Source organism: Emydura macquarii, unplaced genomic scaffold (genome assembly GCF_026122565.2).
Source record: "Emydura macquarii macquarii isolate MOO-44397 ecotype Brisbane River unplaced genomic scaffold, CSIRO-AGI_Emac_v2 contig_1390, whole genome shotgun sequence".
NCBI classification, from domain to species: Eukaryota; Metazoa; Chordata; order Testudines; family Chelidae; genus Emydura; species Emydura macquarii.
In genome coordinates this window covers 21,003,188-21,015,655 of record NW_027131527.1, presented here as the reverse complement: position 1 = coordinate 21,015,655, position 12,468 = coordinate 21,003,188, and the positions used below count along the sequence as shown (strand labels likewise).

At 39.5% G+C, this 12,468-nt stretch overlaps 1 protein-coding gene across 5 annotated transcripts in view; it reads right to left on the bottom strand.

Moving 5' to 3' along the window:
• PCGF5 (polycomb group ring finger 5) overlaps positions 1-12,468 on the bottom strand; it is a 103,121-nt gene that overhangs the window by 49,918 nt on the left and 40,735 nt on the right. For all 5 annotated transcript variants that reach the window (XM_067552826.1, XM_067552824.1, XM_067552828.1 and 2 more), the window contains one exon: positions 5,333-5,633. In XM_067552826.1, coding sequence (XP_067408927.1) covers positions 5,333-5,444 — 112 coding nt within the window. In that variant the 5' untranslated portion in view covers positions 5,445-5,633. The remainder of the gene's footprint in view (positions 1-5,332; positions 5,634-12,468) is intronic.

Genomic DNA, 12,468 nt, shown 5'->3' with positions numbered 1-12,468 from the left:
ATAGTTTGACCAAAATTGAATGTAACCAGCCGAAAACACTAGGTCATCATCAGAAAAGAAAAATTGATTTGCAAATGAATATTGATGTTATCTATATGTCAGTGCCGCTGCACACGTCAGCACTGAAGGAACACATCATGATTGATACTGTATTTACAAAGACAAAGTGGGTAAGGTAATATCTTTTATTCGATCAACTTCTTTTGGAGGAAGAGACAAGCGTCTGAACTTACACAAAGCTCTTCTTCAGCTCTGTGCAAGCATGAAAGCTTGTCTCTTTGAAGAACTGAAGTTGGTCCAATAAAAGATATTACCTCACCTGCCTTTCATTTCTAATATCCTGGATCAACACAGCCACAAGACTGCAAACAACTGTATTTACATACCATTCTAGTTTCTTTATGCCAAAGACAGCTCAAGGGGAAGAGCCTCTCTAAGGCTAGGTCTAACACTACAGCTTAAGAAGATCTAACTTACCTCACTCAGGGGTGTGAAAAAGACATCCCCCTGAGCGACGCAAATTACAGAGACCTAAGCACTGCCCATCAGTACTATGTCAGCTGGAGACGCTCTCCTGCCGATAAAGCTTTCGCTTCTTGTGGAGGTGGGGTAATTGCCTATGGGAGAGTGCTCTCCCATTGGCATATAGCATCTTCACCAGACTCATGTAGCACTTCTAGTGTAGACGTTGACCTTAGATACTTTTAAATGATAATCACAAAGGAATCTAAGCACTGATTGTATCTAACTAGAAGTCTCATATTGGAAAAAGAGATTTGCTTATATTTTGCATATTGCATTTTATACTGAATAACTGTTCTATTTATGTAAGATAAAATTTTCAAAAAAAGTGCTCATCATAGGGCCAAATCTCCCTCAGAATCAGCCCAAATCAGGGGACTGAAGGCCTAAAACTCAAAGACAAATTGGAGTCACTGCTCAGAGGCTATTCCAGACTCCACTTGATTGTAGCAAAGAAGGGGAAACCAGGAAGGACCAGAGGATCCGCATAGCATCTGGTCTTCCAGCCCTGACTCATCTCTCCCTTGACCCTCAGCTAAATAACAAGAAAGACAATACACAGAATAGCTTCTCTGTAGATCAACTACTTTATTAAACTAAACTTTTACTTCTTTGTATACTAGCTTTAAAAATAACCTACCTTTTAGAACAATGTCCTTGTCAGAGAGCTTAACATTATAATTAAAAATACTTCACTTGTTCAAGGGCATAAATAGTTGACCGTTAATCAGTTACCCACTTACACACAATGCAGAATTCCATTAAAGGCCCAACTATTCCCTAAGATCTACTGCAGCAGATTTACATGCACTCAATCACACTTCTGAAAATTACGTAGGCACTTATCTTCCACTTACATGCTCCATTAAGTGCCTATCTGCCTATTTAGGTACATGGTCAAGAGATGACTCTACCATTAGAATTACAAGTAGCAGCTCAAACCGGAGTTCCCTTTTGGGGTCTTGGTGGCAGGGTATCCTCATTAAGGGACTCACCTTGTTCCAAAACTGGATGGGTTTACTAACCTTCAGGACACACTGTAAGTCATATGTATTTACTTAGGCTTCAGTGGAGGGAGAATCACAAAAGGGACTGAGGTTTGTTTGTGGGGGGGCTGGGAAGTTCTGTAGGAATTCTGATGCAGGTACAGCACTATTGGAAGGTGGTCGTAGGAGGAGCTGGTAGTTTCAGCAGGCAGATTTTTTTTGTAACTGATGTCAAAAACACTTAGATTGCTAGATAGACATTAGATGATGATGATGAAATGTGCAACAACAATAAGTTTTGACAAATCTGGCCCAGGTAATTTTTCCATGTGGACTGGCATTCCTAAACCATGATAAAGCTCCTATTCCCTCCTTCTTCAACTTCACTGAGAAGACATAACATGCTCACATGATGAGGATGCTACTCTTTGAGCCTGACCTGCAAGGACTATGCTCTGTGTGTAAGATATCCCAGAGAGCTCTCCCTATCATTCACAAGGCTTAGATTAGGCAGTGCGCTAGGTGGGAATACAAAATACATAGCTCTGATGGCAGAAAATCTGTTGCATGTCCAAAAACCAAACCATGCTACTTGTAACTGTGCCTCTAATCAGTTACAGATCAGTTGTAGCCATAATATGGATGGGCTTGTTACACCTCAGGACTGCAAAAAACTTTAAAAAAAAAAAGATTCTTTAAACAGAATTTTAAGCACACATAGTGCTGGAAAACTGACTGACGCAAGCAATTGGCAATGAGTTATCCAACTTGCCTCACCTAGGCCCCACATTCATTCACTTAAGCCAGTAGTGACTGAAAATGCTTGCCATTTGATGAGTGTTTAGTGGCCTATATATTAGTTTGGTAGTCTTGGTTCACATCACAAAATCATCTTGTTGGCAACATTAAAAGACAAGCCCAGACTGAATGGATATGGAAAATAAACTACCATCTCACCACTAAAAGTGGTCCCTGAAGAATAGAAGGGGAAGTCTGTGGAAGCTTACATTGCTGCAACCTAAGTTGCACTTGCTCTGAATGGTAAATGGTAAATTTTAGTTCCTAGGCCTGTCAATTCAAGACTTTCAAAAGCCATAGTTCCACTTAAAAGTTAATGCTGCTTAAATGAAGAATTCATAGTACTCATTTTACTGTGTTTTTTCCCAGTAAACAGTTAAAACAGAAGATATGAAATTAATAATAATTAACACAATAATTGGAGAGCATTATGTCAATTCACATTTTTCTTCTTGTCTAGAGCCAAATTAAAATGAAAAATATATAGCCCCAAGGGCATAAAATGTGTGCCCATCTAGAAGTGTTGATATCACCTAATGAATCTGCTCTGTTTATTAGATTATTAACATCTACAAATTTAGATCATATATGATAAATAATGCTTTGAAATCTGGTAATTAGTTGCTCAAGGCAAATACAGTGGACATTTTCAGTTCTTTTTAAGCATGGAGATAATGATTTGGATCTGACTGAGACTGTTACTAGCATTATAAAACATTACGAGAATTTAAATCTCTTCCAAATTTAGCCAAAAGTTCCACAAGTAATTATTAGAACAGTTATCAGAATTCTGTTACATGAAAATTGTCTTTTCTGTGTAGAGATGATGGCTTAATGTCAAATGAACTTAAATGTTTCACTGCCGTTTCAGTCATTAAAAGTTCCATGTTCCGTCTACTAAAAATGTCTTTAATGGCAGAATATTTGAAAACTTACCTTCTATACAGTGTATTCGCTAACAGCCTGATCCTGTAACAGGCTCTGTAGGGGGCAAACCTCTGTGACTATATAGAATCCCAATGAAGTTCAGGGCCAGGGGTTAAGTGATGATGGGAGAGGTCATTTTAAGGGCTATTGGGATCCCAAGTGGAAAATTTATAATACGAAAAACTGAAAAAAGAAAGCATATTTTTGCTGTGGAAAACAAAGCACTCCTGCCATTATTGTTTTATAACAAGTGCAAAAATACATTTTTAATAATAAATCTAAAAACCTAATGGACATATACTGTGCAAAATAATTTTAAAACTATTTTCCGATTTAACTGGTCTTATTTTTTGTTCAAATTTACGAGATAGTCTTTCCTCAGTCAGCTCTAGCCACACACAAAGTTTTACATTTTAAAGTTCTACCATTTTGAGTTATTGGTTGCAGGTGGAAAAGATTTTTAAAATAGGGAAATAGTTTTGCCCTTTTATCTTATTTTAAAATGGTTAAACAAACTATTTTGCTAAAGCCTCATCAAAAAGAACCAGCCTCTATCAACAAAAATAACCTGATATATCCCTTTCTTGAGCTAAGGCATGGAAAAATTTAGCTCACAGGGAGTACTTTTGTAAAAATTATGCTGAAAATAAGGACGTTAAATTAAAAGTTGGACTATGATGTTCACAGTTCTTTTCTCTGAATTGCACATTTTAATTTTCTTTGTTATTCCATGTTTTATTTGTCATGGATGTACCCACATGTTCTGCAAATTAATTAAGATCATCACAAACAGAACAACCCTGCACAGAAAGCAATTGAAAAAATATCAGTGCAAGGATCTAAGAAGTTTGATTAGCTCTCTTAAACAAGGCTGACGTATAGAAAATCTATCACTCCTGTATTTTAGGATGATTCTAATTTTATCTGAAAAGACCTAAAATTCTCTAATCTCAACAAGGTCTAATTAAACTGTTTTCTATTCAATATATAATGTATGTATTATTACTGTTTTAGAGCCAATCCTGCACATATGCACAAGAGTAAGTTTACTCATGCAAGTCGTTTCACTGACTTCAATAGAACTATTCATGTGTTTAAAATTACTTATGTGTGTAACTACTTGCAGGATTAGGTCTGGACAGGGATTGAGAATTGACATAACACAATCTATATAATTTCCCACCAGTCTTCCATTTAAAAGAAAAGGCATCTAGTCAAGTGAAATCTATCCTGGTAAACTTTCTATTTGTCTGCTGATGCACAAGGAAACCTTTTTGATATGATGGGCATTACGTATGAGAACACTTTAAACATAGAAATGAAGTTCAGACAAGGAATTTCCCCCATGAGATTGGCTGTTTGTAACAATGTCCCCTAACTCAAAGTAAAGATATATAATAAATCCAAATATAATTGATGACATACAATAACATTGCCATCAAAAACCATACCTGCAGAAACTGGAAGAGGATTACTCTGTTAGAAACTCACCCAATGTTTCCAGCTCCTTAATTTCATAGTAATGGAACAACCCAATACTATCCCTATCTGGATGAAAGTAAAGACTGGAGACAAAAGTTTAAAAGGTGTCAAGATCACAAGTTATATGACTAATTTAATTAGTTGTAAAGGCCATACTGATTCTGCAACAATGTCCTATTTAAAAAACTATCTTGCTTTTGGTTCTTTGAAGATGCCTGTGATTGAATAAGGATTCTCATGAGTGCTCTACACAGGGTGAAGATCATAAAAGTTCAATAATTCTCATGTTACTAGAAATGTACATTGTATACACTATACTTTAATTTTAAGTATAGTACAATGTCAGAACCATATATAGTATAGTACACTGTCAGAACCATAACAGATTTCTTTGAAATATTTATGGATTTCTCTCTTCCCCAATTAACTCTAAACTTAAAAGACCAAAGTACTCCACACTGAGATTTTTCAGTGATACAGTGTACATGCAAGCTGAGCATGGTGAACATGGTTAAACACTTTATAATCTTTCGTGTTACACATTTTAAAAAATGAGTGGTGATATCTGGAGAAAGCATTACTTGTGAAGGCTGGATACCTTGCAAAGTACTACTTACAGGTATGGAGGCACTCAGTTACTGTGGTTGGCTTGATAAGATATCCTTTACAGATGTAACAGGTGATATGAGGATTGAAATCTTTCACCAAGTGCTTCCGCTGGGTAGCCATTCGTGGGACAGGCGATGCTGGCTGACTGCTTTAGGCCAGAGGTGCAAGTGTGACAACTGGAGTTGATGTGGTTCACAGGAGCTGCTCTGTGCAACTGCACCTCTCCAGGCATTTGATGGACATTCCAGATCTCTCACGGGGACATCATTCATAACTCCTGCTCCTTTTTTGGACTAGGCATTTTCATACCTGCAACACATGTGAAAAGAGGCATAATGACGGTGACGATGCCCCAGTAGACAAGTGTCACAGTCCTTGAATGAGGCAATACACAGCACTGATTCTGTGCTAGGTACTTCTTTAGGGACAAGAATTATGCCAGTGCCCCTCCCCCCCATGAGTTTACTAGGAGGCTCTAGCCGAAGTGACGAGTGCAAGTGGGGACAAGGTGCCACAGGCTCAGAGCTGGGGGAAGTGACAGGTGCAGGGGCTGCGCTCAGACTGCCGGGGCTCCGGGAGATTCCCGAGGAGCCTGGGAACGTCCCATCTTGGACCGCACACAGGGCGAGCCCCTCCTCCCGCAGAGGCACAGCCCGTAAACAGGCCGCACAGGGAGTTCCGGTGGAGGGCGGCTTTCCCTGCTCCGGTCTCGTCCCCCGGCCGGAGGAGAATGGAGGGGGTCTCCCCTCCCCGAGCGCTGGGCAGCGGCTGGGGCACCACGGCCGGGCTCAGGGCTGCGGCTGGGGCGCTCCCTTCCTCTCAGAAAACTCCCGTCCCTCCCCCCATGCACCTGCGGCACCTCCTGCCCCGAGTCCGCCCCAGCCCTCCGCTCCCAGCGGTACCTGGCCCCGGGCCGGCAGCTGCCCCAGCCGCGCAGCTCAGCGAAAGAGAAAGGGAAACAGCGTGCGCCTCCCGCCCCTTCAAGCCCGCCTTCCTTCCCGCCGGGCTGCCGCGGCTGGTCCCAGCGCTGGGCCACAGCGAGCAGGCGGGACAGGCGCGCAGGCGCTGCTCCCACGCCGAGCCCTCCTGCGCCGCAGCCCAGGCGGCCTCTCAGGGCACGGCGCGGTGTCTCTCCGCCCGCCCCGCGGCTAAAGCTCCCCAGAGCCCGAGCCAGCCGCCGCTGCACTGGGGGGAGAGTAGCTTTTGGGGAGTTTGGGAGAATGGGTAGCTTTGGAGATGGGGCAGGTGGCTATGGAGAGGAAAGGTGCCTGGGAGAAGTGGGGCTGGAGAAGACAGATGTTTGTGGAGAGGGTAGATGGCTGTAGAGAGAAGGGGTTGCAGCAGCAGTGCTGGAGAGGCCAGATGGCTGGGGCGAGGAGGGTGACTGGGGGAAGTGGAGCTGGAGAGGTTTGATAGCTGTGAGCCGCATGTGATGAGTGGCATTAGGTGAGGAGAAGGTACTTAGTACAAGAGAGCCAGGACCCCAGCCATGTGCAGTCACCTAGTTTTCTCTTCCTGGGATCGAGTTTTTACACAACTCTCTGAGAGGACTTCAATCACCTCTCTCAAGGTGTATTTTTTTTTTTTTTTAATACTTTTTTTTTTTTCTTCCTATAATGACTATCAAACTTGTGGAAGGCTGAAAACTAATTTTCAAAAGTTTTATCCTTTCTACATAGCGCTGGCAGTTTAAGGAGAGAACACACTTACTATCAGTAAAATACTGAAATAAATTAGGCCCAGGTCCAGAAAATGATGACACACATGCTTACCTTTAATGGGACTACTCCTAGATGTAAAATTAACTGTGACTGATAGCATTCCGCATTGTCAGATGCTTACTGTTTTGCTCCCTGATTTATATAAACACATGATTGTTGTTAAAGTTGTTTGTAAGGAGGAGGCTGCTGGTGTGTCTTTTAAAAAAAAAAACAGTAATGCATGATTGGGGGAGACAAATTAGGTAGGATTTGCTAAAGATAAAAACAGAACAAAGTACTTCCTATGCTGTTATTTTGCTGTAGAATCTTGACTGCCATGCCATGCCATGCCTGCCAGCTGCAGCAGGCAGCTGTAGTGACTTTCCGCTTTGCTTTGCTTTGTCTAGGCCCAGTTCAGTCTCATCTTCCATACTTTAGCTATGCTGCAACAGTAGAAGGCTTTCCTAAGGCTGAGTCCTGCCCTCAGCTCCAGCTGTGTGGAAACTTTACACCCAAGTGGAGTCCCATTATTTCAATCTGACGGCAGGATAGGGTCAAGTATTGTTTAAAAGAAATCTTATTTATAATTAAAGTTATGGTACAATGGGAAAAGTATTGGAATTTTTTTTTAAAGTATGAGAGAAGATTTTACAATATAAATTAAAGTTTGCTGAACTAAAATCAATTTTGACTTAGCAGTAAAAAAACAGCATATACTATTGTCTCACAAAAGTTACATTTTGGTGGCTTTGGCCTTGTGCTGTTCCCATTGTTTGTCATTATTAGACCATAATACACACTCTGGCAAGTTTTACTAAGATTAGAAAATACCAACTTGTAAGAGGGAAAAGATGCAACATAAGAAAATATTTGTTGGATGAAGAAATTGTTTAAAGGAAATATAAAGAAACAGGTAAAAAAGTCTCAAATACTTCCATAAGTTTCAATTAATGAATCACTGCAAGTTCATGGAAAAAACATTGTTTCCTGTAATTTAAACAACTTTTACCCCGGCGTATGTAAAAAGGAGGATTTTAAGACCCTGTTTTCTAAAGCTTTTCCTTTATATCCAGGCAGGCACTGACTCAGATTGGGGAAATATGGTGGGGAAAGGGCGGGAGAGGAAATCAGTAATTTTTACAGACTACAAAGTTGAGTCACATAACAGTTTTTAAACATAAGTAAAAACAAAATTATTAATATACAGAGTTCAGCTATTTGAAATGAAGTTGGAAAGGATGTGGATGGCTGAAGGCAGTATATTTAAAAAAAATAACATTGAATTATTACTTTTTTTTAAATCATAATGATCTTTAACAAACTTATTCCTATGATACTAAACAAGTCCTTTTCCATATCAATCAGCTTTCAAACTTTTATTGGCAAATTGAATATTTCCATTCATGATTAAGTTTTGTCAATTTAACAGATGATATTTTTCAGAATCATCACTTGGGTGGCCCTGCTGAACATGAATTAAAGTCTATAAGCATCAGAGTGCAACATGAAACCCCTATGTGTGTAAAATAAGCAGCTGCTGACATTCTCTTGGCCATTTCAGAATGATTGAAGCTGGGAGGGTTGCTTTAAAAAGAAATTCTGTCTGGCTCCTAATTTTGCGGACTTCAAAACTTATTCAGTTTATAAAATCTCTTGCTTGTTAAAAAAGGTCTTTTCTAAATATATTGGTTTATCCAGCAGACTGTTTCAAACAGTAATTGATGCACAACATTCCATTCAAGCACAGCTATAAAGGTGGAATGATATTATTGTAATGATGTCTAACTCATATAATATCTTAGAGCCAAACTTCAGTTGTGCTAATTACCCACACAGGTGTGCCTGGTTTAGACACTTATGAAATTCAATAAGGACAAATGCAAAGTACTCCATTTAGGACGGAAAAATCAATTGCACACATAAAAAATGGGAAATGACTGCCTAGGAAGGAGTATTGTGAAAAAGGATCTGGGGGTCATAGTAAATCACAAGCTAAATATGAGTCAACATTGTTGTAAAAAAAGCTAACATCATTCTGGGATATATGAGCAGGAGTGTTGCCAGCAAGACACAAGAAACAATTCTCCTCTACTCTGCCTTGATAAGGCCTCAACTGGAATACTGTGTCCAGTTCCGGGCACCACATTTTAGGAAAGATGTGGACAGACTGGAGAAAGTCCAGAGAAGAGCAACAATGATTAAAGGTCTAGAAAACATGACCTATGAGGGAAGATTGAAAAAATTGGTTTTGTTTAGTGTGGAGAAGACTGGGGGAAGAGGGGACATGATAACAGTTTTCAAGTACATAAAAGGTTTTTGCGAGGAGGGACAAAAATTGTTCTTTTTAACTTCTGCGGACAGGAGAAGAAGCAATGGGCTTAAATTGCAGCAAGGGAGGTTTAGGTTGGACATGAGGAAAAACTTCGTAACTTTGAGAGTAGTTAAGCATTGGAATAAATTGCTAGAGAGATTGTGGAATCTCCATCATTGGAGGATTTTAAGAACAGGTTAGAAAAACACCTGTCAGGAATAGTCTATAATATTTACTTCTGCCTTGAGTGCAGGGGACTGGACTAGAAGACCTTTCAACGTCCCTTCCACTCTTACACTTTTAAAATCCCTTTTTATAAGGAGTACCAATCACAGTTATTTTGAAAATATGCTGGGTAAATGACACTGAGCCTCAAGGATTTTTATCTCATTTCTCTACAATCTAAGACAGGGGTGTCAAACTCGCTGATGGTGATGGGCCAAATTCTCATAAACTGCACTTCACAGTGGCCATGCAATACCCTCTGCCGAAAAATTTGGGCCATCTTCCCCTTTTCAGTGGTGCGATTTCGCGGCGGGCCATGTTGCTGGATTGCGTGCATTGCCACTTTAGGGGATTTCTAGGTGCAATACCCTCCGCTGAAAAATTCGGGGCGTCTTCCCCTTTTCGGCGGTTGCTGCCATCAAAACTCGCTGCGTTCAAAACTCACTGGCAATGCCGGGCCACATTCCAATAATCCTTTTTTCCAGTGGGCCATGCCCTCCGCCGAGAAATCTTACTGCCGCCTCCTTTTCGGAGGCTGGATTTTGCGGAGGAAGGTATTGCCGCGTTAAGACTCTCTTAAAGTGGCAATGCCCTCCGCCGACAAATCTCTTAAAGTGGCAATGCAGAGAAATGTCTTAAAGTGGCACTTTCGGTGGCACCACAACTCACTTAAACTGGCCAAACGCGGGCCGGATCAAAGAGGTTCGCAGGCCACATGCGGCCCGCGGGCTGTATGTTTGACACCTCTGATCTAAGGGTTTGAGTCTGCAAAGTGCTGAGCACTTCCTATTAGGTGTTGAGCACCCTCAACTCCCACTGAAGGCAATAGAAGTTGAAAATTTTCAGCACCTTGCAAGATCACAGCCTTGAGAAGAAATAAGAAAAAGTACAAGAAAAGATCTATTTCCACTTATAACTAAGGAAAGTATTTTAGGGAAGACATTTAAATGTTTATTGTTATCATCCAGCACAAAACAGCATATAATCTTTAATCCAACTTACACAACTTACTTACACAACAGTAATTTGCTGCAAAATATATGAAATATTTGGATTGTCACTAACTCTTAACACTGGATTCAACAGGAATATTTAGATATATAGGGTGAAATAAAGATCTGATGTAAGCAAGTGCATCTGCTTGCATCAGTTCTCATTTGGCCCTTAACCATCTAAACAGGATTTAATATTTTGGTGTCAAATGAGTGATTACTTTTGCATTATAAGAAAAATAGTATAATGAAGAACAATAAATTACATTAGTGCTTTTAAATATATAGAATCATGGAATCGTAGGACTGGAAGGGATCTTGAGAGTTCATCTATATCATATGTCCGGGGCATCAAGTACAGAGGAGATAACTACATCCCTCAAATGCTGAATGATGAAACTAATGCTGCTCTAACTTTTCCATATTCTTAAACATCTGACTTTGCTACTGATTGGCTTGCTCTTCTTTTTTATAGATGGTAGAAACAAAAGTGTGTTCTGTAACATACTATGTTTTTAGCTAGATATCTCCATTACTACTATGGAAAGCAGTCTAATGTATGTAAAATAAAGAATATATCCTAAAAAGTATTAAAGTAGAGAGGAAATTTATTGTATTCCCTACTAAACATTTGCAGCACCCTGACACGTGATGTATAATTCCTTGCATTCTATAGAAAATGAATGTATCTTTTTAATGGCGTGGCAAGGTCATAAATAACAAAAGCAAATAACACAACGTGTGAACTATAACTGCTCCATTAATTTTGCTGGTTAATGAAGCTGTAACACTTTCAAGAACTGACATCAAATATTGACAACACTCAATAAGTTTTCAGCTATATGTCAAGAAACAGAGAAAATAAGTGTTGACCAGTAGTCAAGCTGACACTACCATTTTACAGTCAAACTAAGACCCTGATCCTCTAAGCAAATACACCTAGATAGACCCTTAGACCCCTTTAGAGCCCTACTGGCTTCAATAAGCATGAGCATCTATCCAAGCAGCTCCAGTTGGAGGACTAAAGCCCCAGATTTTCTGATTATCACTTTGAGATACAGTTTAAAAAATGAATTGATCAAAATAAAATGTGTTCTATTTTCTCCCTTACATAATATCCATTCTAATCAAGCACCCAATTATCCCAAGAAATATTTGGATTTACGGGGTAGGCAAAAAGGTTCCTGGGACACGTGGATTGAGAAAATTGTTGGCCATATAAAGAACTATGTTTGTTTGGAAAACTATTTTGTCTGAGCAGTCAGAATCCAGTTTAAGAGGAGTCCATTGTACTCACTTCCATCAGTAATAGTACCACTAGACAGGTAGTAATAATTAGGAAATAATCTCTACTCTGTGGCAGCAGTACTAACTTTAAAACAAATACTAAAGATTTAAAAGTTACTGCATCTTTTCACAGATGAAAATTAAAATATGCTAAAGATAACCTCTTCTAGCACTTTACTTTTGTTTCTGATGCTAGGTTGCCTAATTATGGTTAAAATATATTTTTCCTAAATATAAATAAACTAACTGTTTTTGTTGTCATTATCTTGTGATCATACACTGCCATTTTCTTTACTTTTCAAGGGAAGGATTACATTTACTACTATGTAAAAATAATTTTATTTTATTCAAATTTGTACTATCAAAGGCTATCTTTCACTTGGGGTTTTTCTATCTCTGATTTGGTGGAAAAGTGTGGGAACAGACCTAATATTTCCTTCTTCCTCATACTCCTGAGAAAGGGTCACTATAGGGGCTTTGTCTTATGGGAATCCTTTCCCATCACCTTTGAGCTCTATACAAGATGCCTATCTGTTATCAGCAATTGTTTAACTAAATTTGTTAGAGGATGGCATTTCTTTCGCATGCTCACTCTTATTTTGTATGCTATGAATGCGTAATGAACTCTA